General features: G+C 47.8%; 4 protein-coding genes across 8 annotated transcripts in view; all 4 read left to right on the forward strand.

The window, feature by feature from the left end:
• arhgap4b (Rho GTPase activating protein 4b) overlaps window positions 1–1,385 on the forward strand; it is a 15,467-nt gene extending 14,082 nt beyond the window's left edge. For both annotated transcript variants that reach the window (XM_083675155.1, XM_083675156.1), the window contains exons 21-24: window positions 68–154; window positions 376–489; window positions 741–840; window positions 1,194–1,385. In XM_083675155.1, coding sequence (XP_083531281.1) covers window positions 68–154; window positions 376–489; window positions 741–840; window positions 1,194–1,379 — 487 coding nt within the window. In that variant the 3' untranslated portion in view covers window positions 1,380–1,385. The remainder of the gene's footprint in view (window positions 1–67; window positions 155–375; window positions 490–740; window positions 841–1,193) is intronic.
• A 3,238-nt stretch (window positions 1,386–4,623) lies between these two features.
• cav4b (caveolin 4b) lies at window positions 4,624–5,893 on the forward strand. The gene is made up of 3 exons (XM_083675458.1): window positions 4,624–4,878; window positions 5,025–5,212; window positions 5,424–5,893. The coding sequence occupies exons 1-3, from the start codon at window positions 4,654–4,656 to the stop codon at window positions 5,575–5,577; spliced, it is 567 nt and encodes a 188-aa protein (XP_083531584.1). The 5' UTR covers window positions 4,624–4,653; the 3' UTR covers window positions 5,578–5,893.
• Window positions 5,894–6,338: 445 nt separating this feature from the next.
• ikbkg (inhibitor of nuclear factor kappa B kinase regulatory subunit gamma) lies at window positions 6,339–16,145 on the forward strand. 4 transcript variants are annotated; one of them, XM_083675689.1, is made up of 16 exons: window positions 6,339–6,647; window positions 7,252–7,392; window positions 7,604–7,953; window positions 8,673–8,711; window positions 8,859–8,960; window positions 9,335–9,520; window positions 10,270–10,328; window positions 11,343–11,390; window positions 11,576–11,678; window positions 11,812–11,927; window positions 12,417–12,569; window positions 13,700–13,772; window positions 14,136–14,273; window positions 14,485–14,621; window positions 14,978–15,054; window positions 15,170–16,145. In XM_083675689.1, the coding sequence occupies exons 2-16, from the start codon at window positions 7,254–7,256 to the stop codon at window positions 15,352–15,354; spliced, it is 1,905 nt and encodes a 634-aa protein (XP_083531815.1). In that variant the 5' UTR covers window positions 6,339–6,647; window positions 7,252–7,253; the 3' UTR covers window positions 15,355–16,145. The 4 variants fall into 4 exon arrangements, with proteins under 4 accessions (XP_083531815.1, XP_083531816.1, XP_083531817.1 ...); XM_083675690.1 differs by lacking the exon at window positions 11,343–11,390; XM_083675691.1 differs by lacking the exon at window positions 8,859–8,960.
• A 709-nt stretch (window positions 16,146–16,854) lies between these two features.
• Window positions 16,855–17,500, forward strand: part of sephs3 (selenophosphate synthetase 3) — a 7,016-nt gene continuing 6,370 nt past the window's right edge. Inside the window, exon 1 of the mRNA XM_083675083.1 lies at window positions 16,855–17,257. Within this exon, the coding sequence (XP_083531209.1) occupies window positions 16,972–17,257 (286 nt within the window). The 5' untranslated portion in view covers window positions 16,855–16,971. The remainder of the gene's footprint in view (window positions 17,258–17,500) is intronic.

Here is a 17,500-nt window from a genome sequence, read left to right on the forward strand (position 1 = left end):
GTTCCCCCTCTCTTCTCCTCTTTTCTCTGTGTGAAGAGCCTGTTCCCTCTTTCTTCTCCTCTTTTAGAACAGAGCGAGGGAGGAGGGAGGAGACTGGTGGAGGAAGCACCGGAAATCTGACAGCAGAGGAGCAGCTAACTGAGAACATAACTCGGTGAACACACACACACACACACACACACACACACACACACACACACACACACACATACGCACACACATACGCACACACACACACACACACACACACACACACACACACGCACAGACAGACAGAATAAAAAAATACTGATAATTGCAACACTCATATGTAGGATACTGACACACACACACACACACACAAGTAGTAGTGCAATATGTTCATGTGTTTGACAGGTTGCGGGTGAACAGTGACAGTGCATCATTGCCTGGGAGACAGAGAGGTGGGGAGGGGAGCCCCATCAGAAAGCCCACCCCGACCTCCCCTTCCACTCGCCTGCAGAGTGCAGGGTACGACACGCTAACCACACACTCAACACACACACGACCATACCCATGACAAGGTCACTACACACACACACACACACACACACACACACACACACACACACACACACACCGTACCTACCCAGGGCACTGGACATACTATACATAGCCATGACATGCCACTGTTTCAACCCTTCTCTTTGAGCTAATTAATTTTAACCCCCCCCCCCACACACACACACACCCTTCTCTCTCTCTCTCTCTCTCTCTCTCAGGGCTCAGGAGCGCAGACACACCCTGGACACTCTGAGGCAGGCGGGCAGAGTGGCAGAGAGGCCTGTGGCTGGAGCGGCAGAGAGAGTGGTGGTCTCTCAGGTCTGTACTGTGTCTTAATATCCTTCTGAATATGCTGCATCATAAACATCTTAACCTCATTCTCTCAATTCATTTAAAATACGCTTTATTGGCATGGCAGGTGAAAAGACACCAATGTTGCCAAATTCCAATACAATACACATAAACATCATCAAGATTTCTCTTCTCTTGCTTTCTTTCTTTCTTTTCTTTCTTTCTTTCTTTCTTTCTTTCTTTCTCCCTCTCTCCTTCTCTCCCTCTCTCTCCCTATGTGCGCTTTCGCTCTTTCTCTTCCCTCACCCTCTCTCTCTCTCTCACTCACTCTCTGTCTCTCTCTCTCTCTCTCTCTCTCCGTCTCTCTCTCTCTCTCTCAGGAGGTCAGTAGACAGATGAACTCTGTCTTTAAGGAGCTTCTGTCCCGCCAGCCTCCGATGCAGCCCTCCCTCCCACCTCCTCCCTCCTCCTCCTCCTCTTCCTCCCTCGCTCCCTCTGTCCCTGCGGCCAGGAAAGGAGGGTTCAGCCTTAGAGGGCGGGCTCTCTTCAGACCAGCTGACCAATAAGAATGAGAGAGAGAGAGAGAGAGAGAGAGAGAGAGAGAGAGAGAGAGAGAGAGAGAGAGAGAGGGAGTGTGTTGATAATGACGATGATGACGATTATGATTATGATTATGATGAAGATGTTGATTTATTTTTCTGACACGTGTGTGATAATGCTTTTGTTTGCCTATACCCATAGTGCATCTGTCTAAGTGCCGTCAAGTGTCCGTTTGACAGTCTGTCCAGTGTCTGTCTGACAGTAGTTTTGTACTGTTTTGCATTATTGGCTGTCGCTATGGAGAATCAGGGAAGTGACATCACCAGAGACTGACTACTAGTGGCCATTGGCTGCAACATTCGCGACAACATTCCCCCTTAATGTGACGGCCTGCCAGGCCACAACAGCTCAGGGCATCACCAGGGTTTAGGGTTAGAAGATGGCGAAAGTCTATCTAGGATCCTTGGGACGGCCCGATTATGTCAGAGGTCCAGTATGTAGAATTGAGCTTTAAAATAGTGCTAAATGGCGATGATAGATTAGTTGTGATCAAGGAATGAGATGGAAGGATAAAGAAGGTTCAGTCGAGCGCTGTTTTGGTCCAGACAAGCGATTCTAAAAATCTGGTGTCAAGATCGAGCATCGGCCTTGACGTGCCTACCTACCTTTCCAGTTATTAGAAAATGTTAGCATATGTACGTTTTCAAATGTTTTGTGCACCCATAGAGGGCAGTCATGTGCAAAACAGGGGAGGCTAGTGGAGGTAGAAATCGGAGGACAGGCTCATTGTAATGCATGGAATGAAATGAGAAGTGGTAGCTGCATGGAACGGAATGAAGAATGGTATCAAACGTGGGTACGTTACTGCCCTCTCTGGGTGCACAAAAATGTAAACATTTACAAACGCATTAAAATGAGCCATCCTCCGATTTCTACCTCCACCAGCCTCCCCTGGCACAAAACTACATGCTACACCATTAAAGCTGAGATCAGAAACAGTTAAGGGAAAGGTTAAGGTTACGTAATGGTCATGGTTAGGTGAAAGGCCAAGGGTTACGGTTAGGGGTCTTCCCGAGGATCCCACTTAGCATCTACCCTAGAGAAACTCAGGGTTAAGAGTAGATCCGGGCTGGGTTAGAATTAGTCAAAGTAACTCAGGGCTGGGTTGACTTTCTTTTCAACTCGAAAACTGGAAACTGAGCCCAGCAGCAGAGCCAAAATGGCCTCCAAATCAGAGAGGGTCTTGGGGATGCTGCAGGTTAAACTGTGAAAGAACTTCATTCCTCTCTGGAGTCACTGGGATCACCACCACATTCCCCCATGTCTCTCCTCAGAGTCTGGCCCGGTCACCCTCACCCAGGCAGGGTGGGGATCTCTGTTCCAGAATTAGTTATGAAGAGTTAGTTAGATAAAGACTATAGAGTATAGAGGGGTGACACCACTTCCGGCTCCACGCGAATATTCCCCGTTCATTTTCTCCATCTGGATATTTCCGAGTCATAATAATGATGATACATTTCTTAATCTAGCCAGTAGTTTCCAAAATGTGGTAACCCATTTCAAACATGGTCTCATAACTTTACCATTTGAAAACATTTTTAAACGGTTGCTCTCTATAAGAATACGAGTCATTACAAACAGGTGACTCATCTTGGAATCATTCGAAGGGGAACCGGGGTGTGTGTGAGCTCCTCGGTGCTCAGTGTTTAGAAGGTTTGATATGTGAAGCCATCAGTCCTAGAGATGACATTTCCCTCCTGTAGAATCAGTGTTAGGATCTTCTCTGTTCTCCTGCATCACTGTTTGATGATGTCACTGAAATAACTGTGTCAAAATGCTTCTGTGGTGAACAATAAATAGAATAAAAGAATGATTAATAAATGAACTAGAAAATGGAACGTGTCTGAAGATTCTTTGTATACGTCCGTGTGCATTTTGCAGGTTACCTGTATTAGAGAGGCTACGAATGTGGTGTCTCAGGAAACACTGTCTCCTCAATGGATAATACAACATTTGTATCTAAGAAACTCGGTTCTTAGACAGCAATTACTGCTGTGTGTGTGTGTGTGTGTGTGTGTGTGTGTGTGTGTGTGTGTGTGTGTGTGTGTGTGTGCGTGCGTGCGTGCGTGTGTGAGTGTATGTGTATATGTGTATATGTGTATATGTGTGTGTGTGTGTGTGTGTATGTGTGTATGTGTGGGGGTGTGGGGAAGTGAAGGGAATCTCCTATCCCGTAACTTGATCTCCTCTCCTCTCCTCCTGTCTCCATTCCTTTCCCAAAAATAACCCATCCCCACCCCTCACACACACACACACACACACACACACACACACACACACACACACACACACACACACACACACACAGGGTGAAAGAGTGGTGGTCATACATTCACACGTCTGCCTCTCTTCTTCAGGGGCGAGCTGTGTGTGTGTGTGTGTGTGTGTGTGTGTGTACCTGATAGACTACTACAGAAGCCTGTGTGTTTACGCTGAAGGGTGATTGAGTGACTAAGCTGATAACATTGAAGACTGATAATATCAGTCTCTTACTGCACGTCTGTCTGTCTGTCTGTCTGTCTGTCTCTCTGTCTGTCTGTCTGTCTGTCTCTCTGTCTGTCTCTCTGTCTCTCTCTCTCTCTCTCTCTGTCTTTCTGTCTCTACCAGTCTCTTTCTCTCTCCAGTGCAGGACTGCGACAGTGTTGAATAAGTGAGGTAAGTAAGGTATGGTTTATCATTGCTGGCTTGCTGCCAGCCTCTCTGCAGATATCACCAAATCTACTGATCTTAACTAATCTACGACTGGTCTACTTTCAACTATTACTGATGTCAACTAATCCAACTCTGAACTTATCTGTGATACTAGCAAGCGTAAACAGTTTCTGGGAATACTATTAAGATATTGACATTATTCATCATATTAAGATTCCAACTGACTGACTGACTTTGATAATTATCGGAGGGAAGTGCACAGGTGCATTCTTCCGCAGAAGGTGTAGAAATGGGACGTAGCATCAGTTGTAGGTTCAATGAGTAATAAGCAATATCCAATCAGCATGAAGAGTGTAGCGTACAGGCAGTATGAGGATTCATGCGTTATTCATGTTCCATATGAACAGAGTGAACTGATCCTTTCTTTTTTTGAGAGAAAGGGACAGGTGGTCTACCACTGTGGCAGCTGAGCTTGAATAGTAGCACATGTCTGTCCTTTAAGAGGGTGTGTGTGTGTGTGTGTGTGTGTGTGTGTGTGTGTGTGTGTGTGTGTGCGTGCGTGCGTTTGTGTGTTCCATCTCTGCAGTAATGATGATGATGGTGAGCGATGACTGTCTAGTGGAGTGTCAGATTGATGATGATGAGCTTGATGATGAAGAGTTTGATGATGAAGAGCAGATGACCCCTCCTCCACCCCCAGAGTTCGCGTCTGACTCCAGAGCCCCAACACCCCCCATACCTCTGGCCCTCGAGACCAGAGACCCCTACAGTGTTGAGAATAGAGATCCTTATGGTATCAACCGGCACCTGCAGGTACACACACACACACACACACACACACACACACACACACACACACACACACACACACACACACACTTCAGCATCACTCAGTACAAATATGTACATCAGGGAAAACATCAATTTAAATTGTGTGTGTGTGTGTGTGTGTACTGTAGGTGGAGTTCAATGACATCCTGGCTGAGCCTATTTCCCCCCGCAGTGCAGACCGTGTGTGGGTGTACACTGTTGTAGGGTTTGAGACGGCGAAGGTCTGGATTTACCGCTGTCTCTCTGTACTGTGTGCTGTACCCCTCGCCCTCCTCTCTGGGTGCCTTTTAGCCCTGCTCGCCTGTGTGCATATCTGGTAAACGCACACGCATACACACACTCACGCACGCACACACACGTGCACACACACACACGCACGCACGCACGCACGCACACACGTCAAGTCTTAAATCTTTCACCCATTTATTCACTCATTTATTCATTTTCTCTCTCTCTCCCCCTCTGTCTCTCTCTCTCTCTCTCCCTCTCTCTGTCTCTCTCTCTCTCTCTCTCTCTCTCTCTCTCAGGTGTGTGATGCCCTGTGTGCAGGTGTGTCACTCCTGTCTCCCGTGTGTGCGGTCGTTGTGGATGAGTGTGGTGAACATCTTCATCTCTCCATTCTGCTCATCAGTCGCTCGCTGCTGCAGCCAAATCTCTGTCTCACTGGCCAAGGACCACTGAGAGAGAGAGAGAGAGAGAAAATATGTGTTTGTGTGTGTGTGTGTGTATGTGAGAGAGAGAGAGAGAGAGAGAGAGAGAGAGAGAGAGAGAGAGAGAGAGAGAGAGAGAGAGTGAGAGAGAGAGAGAGTGTGGGCCATCACTGTGCTTTACCAACTGAGCCGTGAAGGCTTGTTGAATGAACAACATATCCCAAAGTCAATGTCACGGCTTTAGAAATGAACTACACATGTGTTTGATTGCATCATTGGTGTTGTGGAGGGCAATTCCCCAATTACCCTCTGGCTACATTTGTATTCGTCTCTTGTATTGATGTATTTTCTACATGTACTGTATCTGTGCAAGTAAAGTTCTGTTCTGTATACTGTGTGTCCGTCTGGCTATTTCATGAAGGTCCCTTAGAAGGAATAGTCTTAGAATAGAATCGAATTCAAGACATGTTGAAGGATGTGTGTTCGGAACACTCACTGGGTTTTAGGCTTCACCCTGTGATCTGTCTCTCTCTGGTTCTGGTTGTATCATCAGATACCATGACTTGGTCTCCCTTGACTCAAAGAGGTGTCTCTTCACATCACAATGGCACTGATACTGGTATACATATATATAACTGATATAAGTTATAATAATCAACCCCCCAGTGTCCAGGTGTGGCCCAGAGAGTGGACCTTACTGCAGAACAGCAGTGGAGGCCCGTCGTCCCCGGCCAACAGCAGCACAAACACGTCATTTCTTCCACTGCGGAAGTAGGAAGGGGAATTCCTGTAGTCAGCTAGCAGTGTGGATCTGACAGCAGCGACCCAGCCTACACATTTTACACTCTCTAGGCCAATAATCCTTCGAGCAGAATGACAGACAATCCCCGGCTATTCGTTTCTTAGATTGGGGACTGACAATCTAACGTAACAGTTCCGTGTCAGTCGGTGAGAGAGGCTTGGTCTCAAGACAACCGCTTTTTAGCTAGCTAGCTACCTAGCTGGCTAATCATCTAGCTTGGCCAATTAGCTAGCTCGATCGCTAGCTTGCACCAAGATCCCCTTTCTTGCTGAAATAAAGATCCGTGCGAACAACAACAGGTAAGGTGACTTGACACTCCACTATGGCTCTTTTACAGTGGTGTGGGCAGCTAGCTAGCATGTCTCACCCGCTAGGTATACACTCGTTCAGACCATTCCGTGGTGCCTGTCAAGTTTGGGAGACTCTTGAGACAAGTCTTTAGTGACAGCTAACCAACGACGAGGAGCATCGGGTCGTGATTGTTGGCCAGCTAGCATGTGTTTGATGTCCATGATGGTGTGATGCATTATCTTGGATTCTTTCTCTGATATTTCTGTGTTGTTAGCTTGCTATTGACAGCTGTCCAATTCGGTGAACGGCGTATTCTGACAAGCCTAGGGTGGAAACACTGACACAGCTAATTGCACTAGCAGTAGTTGACCACCTAGGCAGACTTGGCTGTCAGAATACGTTCATGATTTGACTACATAGCTTTGCTAATCGCGATGCATGTTTACGTACGGCTCTTGAAAGTTGAAGATGACGTAATTTTTTTCTGTTGCCCTGACATGTTTGAAAGATACCGCAGTAAATGCACGATGTGAAAGTGAAAGTAGTTCCAGTGGAAAGTGGGGTTGTGCTTGAGCCTGGCACCATGATGATGATGATGGTGTGTGTGTGTAGGGATGGTACAGCCCCAAGCAGACTGTCCCCTGCAGTGGGAGATGGCGGGGGAGGAGGGGGGAGGGACTCTGAGGGTCCCTACAGAACTCGCCACCAATGAAGTGGTGACCAGGCTACTGGGAGACAACCAGCAGCTCCGAGGTAACTAACACACACGCACGCACGCACGCACACACACACACACACACACACACACCGATCCACAATGGAGCACAGATATAAGATGCTTTTATTTCCTCACAGTTTCCAGCATGGTAGGGAGCTCTACATTCCCTGACATATTCAGCAATGAGACAAGACAGACAATACATATAGTGTGTGTGTGTGTGTGTGTGTGTGTGTGTGTGTGTAGAGGCTCTGCGGCGCAGTAACCAGGCACTGCGTGAGCGCTGTGAAGAGATGGAGGGATGGCAGCGGAAGGCGAGAGACGAAAGAGAATTCCTCAGCCTCCGCTTCCAGGAGGCCAGGGTCCTGGTGGAGAGACTCCACAGAGAGAACCACTCCCTTCAGGGGCAGGTCAACGGCCCCACCCCTGGTCCCAGCTCCAACCCTAACCCTAACCTCAACCACAACACCACCCCTGGTCCCAGCTCCAACCCTAACCTCCACCACAACAGCAGCAGCCTGGGGCCCAACTCCAGCCCCAGCCAGGCAGAGGAGCAGGGCTGCACGGAGAGGAACGGCCCACTGGGATCACCATTGGTTAGTTTGTCTGTCTCTTTGTCTGTCTCTGTCTGTCTGTGTCTGTCTGTCTGTCTGTCTTTCTCCTTCCCTCTTTCTCTTTCTCTTTCTCTCTGACATTCTATCCATCCGACCCCCTCTAGTTCTAATCTGCACTGTTGTTGAAGGGGAAAAAAACGAATCTGCCCCCCCTTCTTGCGATCCCTTCCCCCAATGGGTGAAATGGCAATTGGCAAACGCATTGAGACACTTTGAAGTTGAGTGACTCTCTAGGAAGGTTTGAATACTTGTGTGTCATTTGACTGTAACTGATAGGATATGGTCTGATTGGTTCACCCTTACAACAGCTATTGATTTGAATACTGATGGTTGAAAAGAACATCTTTCTCTTTGTGTTCCTGTATTCCTAGTTCCTCTCTCTCTCTCTCTCTCTCTCTCCCCCTCTCTCTCTGCTCTTTCTCTCTCTCTCTCATTTACTATGAGGGTAGAATGTAACATTTATTTATGTTTTGCCTTGTTAATATATGTATTACAATGTTATTAAAGCCCCATACGACCATTCGTGTTCTACTCAACCCAAACTCAACAATTCTTTGCACATAGTGTTAATGAAATGATTCTTCATATGACAGTATGCTTTGTTATTAACTGTACAGAGCCAGACTTCCCTGCCAATCATTGTTATTGTAACTGCCAACCTATAAGACACATTGTTTTCTGCTGTTGTTTTTGGTCGACAGACCCCAGAGGAGAGAGACCAGACCATGCCACGCAGCTTGGTAAGGGTGTGTGTGGGTGTGTGTGGAGAGAAAATGAGAGAGTGAAAAATGTGTGTGTGTGTGTGTGTGCACATAGGGTCACCTTTTTTACGTTGTTACGTGTTTTTACGTTGTCATGTGTGTGTCTGTGTGTGTGTATGTGTCTAGGGTGATGCAAGTGTGCATAGCTCCATGAGTAGTGCCCCCCCTAGTCTCCCCACCTCGATTGGGGAGACGTTGAGGGAGGATAGGGGCAGGGAAAACAGTCAGGTGAGGCTGTCACCGAGCTCTCCAATCAGATCTCTGCCTATTAGACTGCCCCGCCCACCTCAAGACGATTCCTCTCCCATTTATGCACCTGTCTAGTCTCGCATGGCCCTGCTCGCAACCTCTCTCTCTCTCTCTCTCTCTTTGTATTTCTCTCTGTTCTTTTCTCTCACTCCCTATCCCTTTCTCTCTCTTTCTCCATTCCTCTCTCTCTCCCTCTCCCTCTTCTCCCGCTTTACTCTCTTCTTTAGCTTACCGGATGATTCTGTGAGCATTCATTTTTGTCTGTCCATCTATGTCTGAACAGCCCTCCATTCATCCCTCTCTTTCTCTCTCTCTCCCTCGTTCTTTCTCTCTCTCTCTCTCTCTCTCTGTAGCCCATTGAAGGGGGGAACGAGTTCCTGCAGCTGCTGAAGAGCCACAAAGAGAAGATGGAGGAAGGGATGAGGGAGCTGAGGAGGAGAAACGAAGAGCTGGAAAAAGAGAGGGAGAACGGTGAAAGGGAGAAGGAGGCTCTGCGTCGCTCCGTCGACCAGCTCCGAACCAAGCTCACTCAGACGCAGGTAGCCCCTCTACATACCCTCCAGTATACACACGCCTGTCTGTACACCACCCTATTACAACCCCCACTCTAGTATTCCTATATCCACACCCAGGGGAGGCTGGCGGAGGTAGAAAAGCAGAGGACCGACTCATTTGAATGCGCAGCATGAGGAATGCAGGAGTCGGGATACCATTCCTCATCCTATTCCATTCGGTGCATTCCAGTGAGCCCGTCCTACGGTTCTTCTACCTCCACCAGTCTCCGCAGATCCATACATCACAGCTCAGAATGAAACTGGCCCAGATACAACATGATGATATATATATATATATATATATATATAACTGTACACACACACCCACTCTACAAACATATCTATCTGCTCAGACACGCCTCTTTACCGTCAGGTGTGCCCACTCTATGCCCTACACACCCACTCTACCACTTCTACGCCTATCTATACCTTCTACTTCTACATCTATACCACCACTACACCACAGGACAGAATCAAACTGGCTCAGACGCAACATGCAACATGCTATCTACCCATTGGAAATACGATATTGCCATATATATTTATAGATATACTATATATATATATATATACCCGCCCTATAACACCACTTTTCAGCTCAAAACCAAACTGACATTGACACGGATTTCTGTATACTGTATAAACCCATTGTAACATATACCCATTTTTTCTATGATACGATTTTTAAGTTATGCCCCTTTTTTTTTTTAACGATATGATTCTGTCTTTTAAAGGCGAGCGGCGTAACCGAGGAAACGGTTCAGCGTTCCGACCCTCCGCCTACCACTGACAGGTACGACATCGCTTCCTCTCGGTTCCGCTGTCACTCCCTCCCGGCGGTCTGGATCCAGCAGAGAAGTCTGTACGATACCACGCTACGAAAGTCCGTACGTCACGATGCCGAACGCAAACCCCAAACAAAACGATCGCGGTCGTCGTCGGAGACACGCGTCTGCGTTACGAACGCTAGCAGGAGCCAATCGGAACGCTATCAGCCGACGGGATTGAATCGTATACTGTATAATGTTCAGAAACGGTCTGATTTGCCCAGTGGGTTTACTTACCGTAGCCTCCCAGGTAAAGTCAGTTCGTGACCACGTCGACTCTCTTTGGCTAGCGATCGTAACGCTTCCGTCTGTCTCCAGAAATGACAAGTGTCTTCGGGTTTGATTGACGTTCTGCAGCTTTGTGACGTACAGACTTTCTCAGCGTGTTCTCTACGGCACTGGGCTCTGATGTCGTCGTAGGAGAGAGAGCGTCTGAACACACACAAGGCCGTGGGGATCCGTGGTGGAGATGTTGACTAACACTGTTGGGACTGGTTCTGTGATGGTGCTGCTGTGCTAGCCACCTGATGCTAAGTGGGATCCTTGGGATGACCGTCTCTGAACCCTCTCCTCCTTTAACCCCTACCCTTACCGTAACCCTTAACCCAACCCTTACCGTAACCCTTAACCCCTACCCTTACCGTAACCCTTAACCCAACCCTTACCGTAACCCTTAACCCCTACCCTTACCATAACCCCTACCCTTTCCTTAACCAAACCCTTTCCTTAACCCTTAACCCAACCCTTTCCTTAACCATTAACCATTAACCCTTACCGTAACCCTTACCCAACCCTTTCCTTAACCGTCTCCGGTCTCTACTTTAACGGTAGTCAGGCCATCCCAATGTTTCCCAGTTAGCCTTTTTCTGTGCTTTATTATTAACCAGCTAGCTACCTGTAGACGTAACATAGCATGCTAAATTGTACCGTAATGTCATTCTACTGGTGCTGAGATGTTGCTGCGCCCTGTCTTCTCTCAGCTCTCACCTGGGCAAACTTACTGAACAGCTTCAGGCCACGCAGGGCAGGTGAGCCGGCCTGTATGTCTGGTTGTAGCATGTGTTAGCATGTGTTAGCATGGGTGTGTTTGTCTCAAAGGAAGTTACTTACACTACTTTGGTCACTGACTTGTAGTATCAGTTTATGCAGTTTATGATTGTTGACATTTGGGGTGTGTGTGTCTGTGTGTGTGTGTCTGTGTCTGTCTGTCTAGGTATCGGGAGCTGCAGGAGAAGCTGGATTCCCTTCAGAAGAGCTCAGCTCAGCGGGACCGATCTGAGGCTCTACTCAAACAGAAGGACAAGGACTGTGCCCAGGTATATATACACACACACACACACACACACACACACACACACAACCCTTATTTGACCAGGTGAGACAGGTGTCCATGATAGTATGTTGGGCAAGGTTGGGGTCTTAAATAGTCAGCTGTATTATGATGTGTAGCTGGCGAAGGACGGCGAGGCTCTGAAGGCCCAGGTGACGTCTCTCCTGGGAGAGCTGAGAGAGAGACAGAGCTGTCTGGAGAAGAGCGAGCAGGACCGCAAACACCTGGAGGACAAGTATGTGTGTCTGTCTACCTGAGTGTGAGCAGTATACCTGTGTGATGTGTGTGTGTGTGTGTGTGTGTGTGTGTGTGTGTGTGTGTGTGTGTGTGTGTGTGTGGCAGAGGAGGCTGGTGGAGGCAGACATTAGGGAACACCATTCCTTATTCCATTCCGTGCATTACAATGAGCCTCGTTCTCCGATTTCTACCTCCACCAGCCTCCCCTGGTGTGTGTGTGTGTGTGTGTGTGTGTGTGTGTGTGTGTGTGTGTGTGTGTGTGTGTGTGTGTGTGTGTGTGTGTGTGTGTGTGTGTGTGTGTGTGTGTGTGTGTGTGTGTGTGTGTGTGTGTGTGTGTGTGTGTGTGTGTGTACTCTATATATATATATTTTTATGTGAGTATATACAGTAAGTAATGGGATAGTGAATAATTGTTTCTTCTTTTTGCCCTATAAAAAGGACCTAAAAGTTTGGATTTTGGAAATCAAATAATTGTGTGTGTGTGTAGGCTGTGCAATAAGATGGACACTCTCCAGGCAACAGAGAGAGAGTTGGAGCAGCAGAGGAAGCAACACAGTGTGACTGTCGACAAACTCCTCCTGCAAACACAGAACCTGGAGACTGCTCTCAAAACAGACAGGCTCGTCATCACTGAGGAGAGGTACACACGTACACACACACATACACACGCACAGGAAGAATCCACACCAGTGCCTTTGTCTCTCTGGCCACTTCCTTTGACCCCATTCACAGCGTGCATTAAAATTGCCTGTTTATGTGACATCCGTGTCTGCACTGTGATCGTCATTTGTTTCAAATGTCTCTTCACACGGTCTCGTATCTATTTCTAACAAGCAGGGCATAACCTTAAACCTAACCCTAACCCTAACCCTAACCCTCACCCAGCCACTCCAATTTTTTACCAGCCACATTTTTAAACCAATATACTCCCTGCACAGAACGAACCTCCTGTAGACTCTTAAGTTCTTAACCTCCTGTAGGCTCTTAAGTTTCACGCCTATCCCTGTGTCAAAATACCGCTAAATATCCCCCCCCCCTGCATGTTTTCTATCTCATGCGGCCGCGTCTAAGTTGAATTTGACTGTGGCGCTTTGTTTTGGTTTGTAACTAACGCGTTGTTGTCACTAAGAAAGCTCCTAGACTCGGACAGGGGTTAGTTTGAAATATATATATATTTATTTTTTAAAGTTTTTTTTAGTTGAAGCATAGTATTTCGCAAACCTTTGTTGGCTCCCCGCCAACAGTGGCTGGAAAGATTGACCTGCCGATGCCTGAATCTACCCAGCATTTGGCAGGAGAACATGATAACATGATAACAAGGTCGTGTTTTTTTACGATCTCTCTGGTGTCCGGAATTGCGTTTACACTTGTCTACGTTGCAGCCGCAGTGCAAGCTAGTCCGTGAGAGATCGCGATCACTATGTCTCCTGTTTTTCACCCCCCATTTCCACCTGTCTTTTCATGTGGACACAGTCAGGAGGCAGACAGCGTCTGGACACATGTTACATTTACATTCATGGCATTTAGCAGACGCCTTTATCCAAAGCGACTTACAACAATACATTTGTTTAAGTAAGTGAATCATGTATCCAACAGTCATCATAAGACAAAGTCATCAATGCTCACACCAGGGGCCATTGGCAGTGGTAATGCCAGTAGGCTATACAGGACCGACGGGTCCTGTACGTACATGTATCCAGACGCTGTCCGCAGCCTGATTGTGATCCTAATGCCAGGTGTAAACAAACTGTTTGTCTCTCTGTCTCTCAGGAGGAAGCTGGCACAGTTGCAGCATGCCTACACATGTCTGTTTCGGGACTATGACTCCAAACTGAAGAATGAGGTATCAACCGTCAATCAAATGGACGCGTGTGTGTATGTGCGTGCGTGCGTAAGCAGGCTGAATTTGTGTGTGTGTAAGCAAGGTGACAGTATGTGTCTGTCTGTCTGTCTGTGCGTGCGTGCGTGCGTGCGTGCGTGCGTAAGCAGGCTGAATTTGTGTGTGCGTAAGCAGGGTGACTGTGTGTGCGTGTGTGTAATGTGTGTGCGTGTGTGTAAGCAGGGTGACTGTGTGTGTGTGTGTGTGTGTGTGTGTGTGCGTGCGTGCGTGCGTAAGCGGGCTGAATTTGTGCGTGTCTATGTAGGGTGACTGTATGTGTGCGTGTGTTTAATGTGTGTGTTTAATGTGTGTGTGTGTGTGTTGCAGCAGGGGGGAGACCTGTGTAACAGGTTAGAAGACGCAGAGAGAGCATTGGCACTGAAGCAGGATCTGATCGATAAACTGAAAGAGGAAGTGGAACAACAAAGAGGATCTTTAGAGACTGTGCCAGTACTCACCGCCCAGGTACACTACACCCACACACACCCACCACACACACACACACACCCACCACACACACACACACACACACACACACACACACACCACACACCCACACACACCACAGTACTCGCATGCACATTGTCACCTCCCTCCCTCTCTCTTTTTCTCTGACGCACACACTGACACTCCTTTCTGTGTGTGTGTGTGTGTGTGTGCGTGTGTGTGTGTCCAGGCTGAGATCTATAAGGGGGATTTCCTAGTGGAGCGTGAGGCGAGGGAGAAGCTGCACCAGAGGAAGGAGGAGCTCCAGGACCAGCTGACGCAGGCCCTGGCTGAGATTGACAGGCTCAAACAGGAAGGAACCTCCCGGTAAGGACACGCCCCTCCGTACGGCTTGGGTCAGGACGCCACCGCTGCATAAAGAGCTGCCAGTCATTGTCCTGCTTCACATCTCGGTTCAGCTCCTCCACATTTCAACTGCAGAGTGTCCTTTTCGGTAGACGTGTTGTGTTGTTTCGTATGTCTATCTGTGTGTGTGTGTGTGTGTGTGTGTGTGTGTGTGTGTGTGTGTGTGTGTGTGTGTGTGTGTGTGTGTGTGTGTGTGTGTGTCTGTGTGTCTGTGTGTGTGTGTGTGTGTGCGCCTGTGTGTGTGTGCGTGTGTGTGTGTGTGTGTGTGTGTGTGTGTGTGTGTGTGTGCGCATCATTGGTCTGTCTCTGTGCTTCAGGGCGCGAATGGAAGAGATGCAGCAGAGACACCTGGAAGACTTCAGACCGGCGCGAGCCCACATTCCCCAACAACCAGGTATGACACACACACACACACACACACACACACACACACACACAGTCTGCCATTACACAAACCAAATAACTCTCTTGGCATTCTGTGTCTCCTCTCCTCGTCCCCTCTCTCTTAGGTGCGTTCCCAGGGGCTGGCTTTAAAACAGCCCCGCCCCCTTCCTCCTTCCGCAGCGTGGGATTGAACACCGCGGGGGCCGGGGGCGGGCCCGAGGAGTTACCTGATTTTCGCTGTCCGAAATGTCAGTACCAGGCTCCCGATATGGACACACTGCAGATACATGTTATGGACTGTATACAGTAACACACACACACACACACACACAAAAGATAAACATTGCGGACTGCACACAGTAAAACACACACACACACACACAAGTGCGCACACACACACACGCACACATCTTCACTGTCCAAAGAATTGGGGCCAAACTTCTGGCATGCACACACACACACACACACACACACACACACACACACACAGAGCTTAGCCTAGACCCGGGCACCTAGACCTGGCCCAGACCCAATCGGCACTCGACATCCAGTGGCAGATAACGGAGGAAGAAGAGAATGAGGGATCATCCAACAAACAAGAAAGAATGAAAGAAAAGAAGGATATCAGATAATCAGCATGATTATGTAATTGTCATAGAGCTGCAACATATAGTCCTGACTTCTAAAGTAGTTTCTCATACCCTCTCCCTCCTCCTCCTCCCTCTCTCCCTCCCTCCTCCTCTCTCAACCCTCCCTCTGCCTCTGAGATGGCAGATGCATGTGTGAATGTGAGTCTCTACTCTCAGCGTATGTCCCTTGAACCCTGACCCAGACCCTTACCCAGCCCTCTCCAATTCTCACTCTCTTTTTCTCTCTTCCTCTCTCTCTCTCTCTCTCTCTCTCTCTCTCTCTCTCTCTCTCTCTACTGTCACATCTGTTTATCTATCAGAATGTAAGCACATTGAGGTTCCATGGCAGTTTGTGTGAATATTGTCTGTAATTATCATTAAGGTATAATATAAGATTATTATAGATCTTTTGTCGAAAGGATATGTTTTCAATTGTTGTCATGGAGATTTAAGAAATAAATATCAATCTCACAACGTGTAAAGAGGTTAGACTGTTTTTTTTTTCTCTGTTGAGAGTACAATAGACCTTTTGTGTAACAGTCATAGCGAAGATACTGATATTTAAACATTGCTAGAACATTCTTCAATACTTAAATCTTGAAGTTATATCAAAGATAATAGAGGGTTTCTGTAGTAATATAACCCGTCTGTGGTGTAAATGCCTTGCGCTATCGGAGGGCTGCGCTAGGGGGCGATAAGAACACCCAGCCTCCCTGGGTCGAGACCACCACGAATGACACAGGGCAGTCGAGTATTTACATGCATGAAATCCTCATTCAGACCTAAGACGTATACCTCATTTAAGATTGTCACAAAAATATGGTTCGTGTTTTCTGTGTTTTATATTGTATTTAATCCCGAATATGCTCAGGATATGCCTAGAATGGTCGGTCCACGTCGCCGTGCCTCCCCACCGGAGAACAAAAATAATAGCGTTTGGCAATGACGTCACTCTACCGAAGACTTCTCTCCCGACCCGGGCGGAGTATATAATATATATAATAATTTAATATAATATAATATAATAATAATAATAATATATGCCATTTATCTGACGCTTTTATCCAAAGCGACTTACATTGCAGTGAGTGCGTACATTTCGGTATATATGGTCCCAGTGGGCGGAGCTCGCTTCAACCGGAAAAAAAACCCGTCTTCATTCATTTATCACCTACGGGGCGGACCGACACACACACACACACATACATGCAACCCGCATATTCCGCTCGAAACCTCGCTTTCCCTTTTATCATCTAAAGCTCAACGATCACATAAGAAATATTCTCCTCGGCCCGGACATGTCAGGTTCCTCTCCCCCGACCCCGCCAGCCGAAGCATGTGGCGCAGCGGGGACAGAAGCGTCTCTACCACCGGGATACAAGCCTTTCCATCCCGAGGACCACGGCCTGGAGCGCGGCTTCCGTCTCACAGCCTTCTCCGACCTGAAGGGATGAGGCTGCAAGGTCCCGCAGGAGGCACTGCTCAAACTCCTTGCGGGACTGGAGCCAGACCGGCCAGGGGAGGCCGGGGACCAAGCCTCGGAGTTCGGCCAACTCGCTCCTGTTACCCCCGGTCCCCGACTTGGTATGGAACTTGGAAGCACACACTATTGGAAGTGGAGCTAGCTTGGTAGCTAACAGTAACATGCTGTACGAGTGGAGCTAGTGATGTCATATTCTTTACGAAATGCACAGACTATCGTCATCTGAAACAGAGTTTGCAAGCCAGATAACCATGCAGATCTATACGGTATGCAACCACACACTGTATGTGTTAGACAGGTGCTACGGTAGTAGTTAAGTTAGTTAGTTAGCTAGCTATTATAAT

Source organism: Argentina silus, assembly GCF_951799395.1.
Source record: "Argentina silus genome assembly, chromosome: 8".
In the NCBI taxonomy this organism is placed as follows: Eukaryota; Metazoa; Chordata; class Actinopteri; order Argentiniformes; family Argentinidae; genus Argentina; species Argentina silus.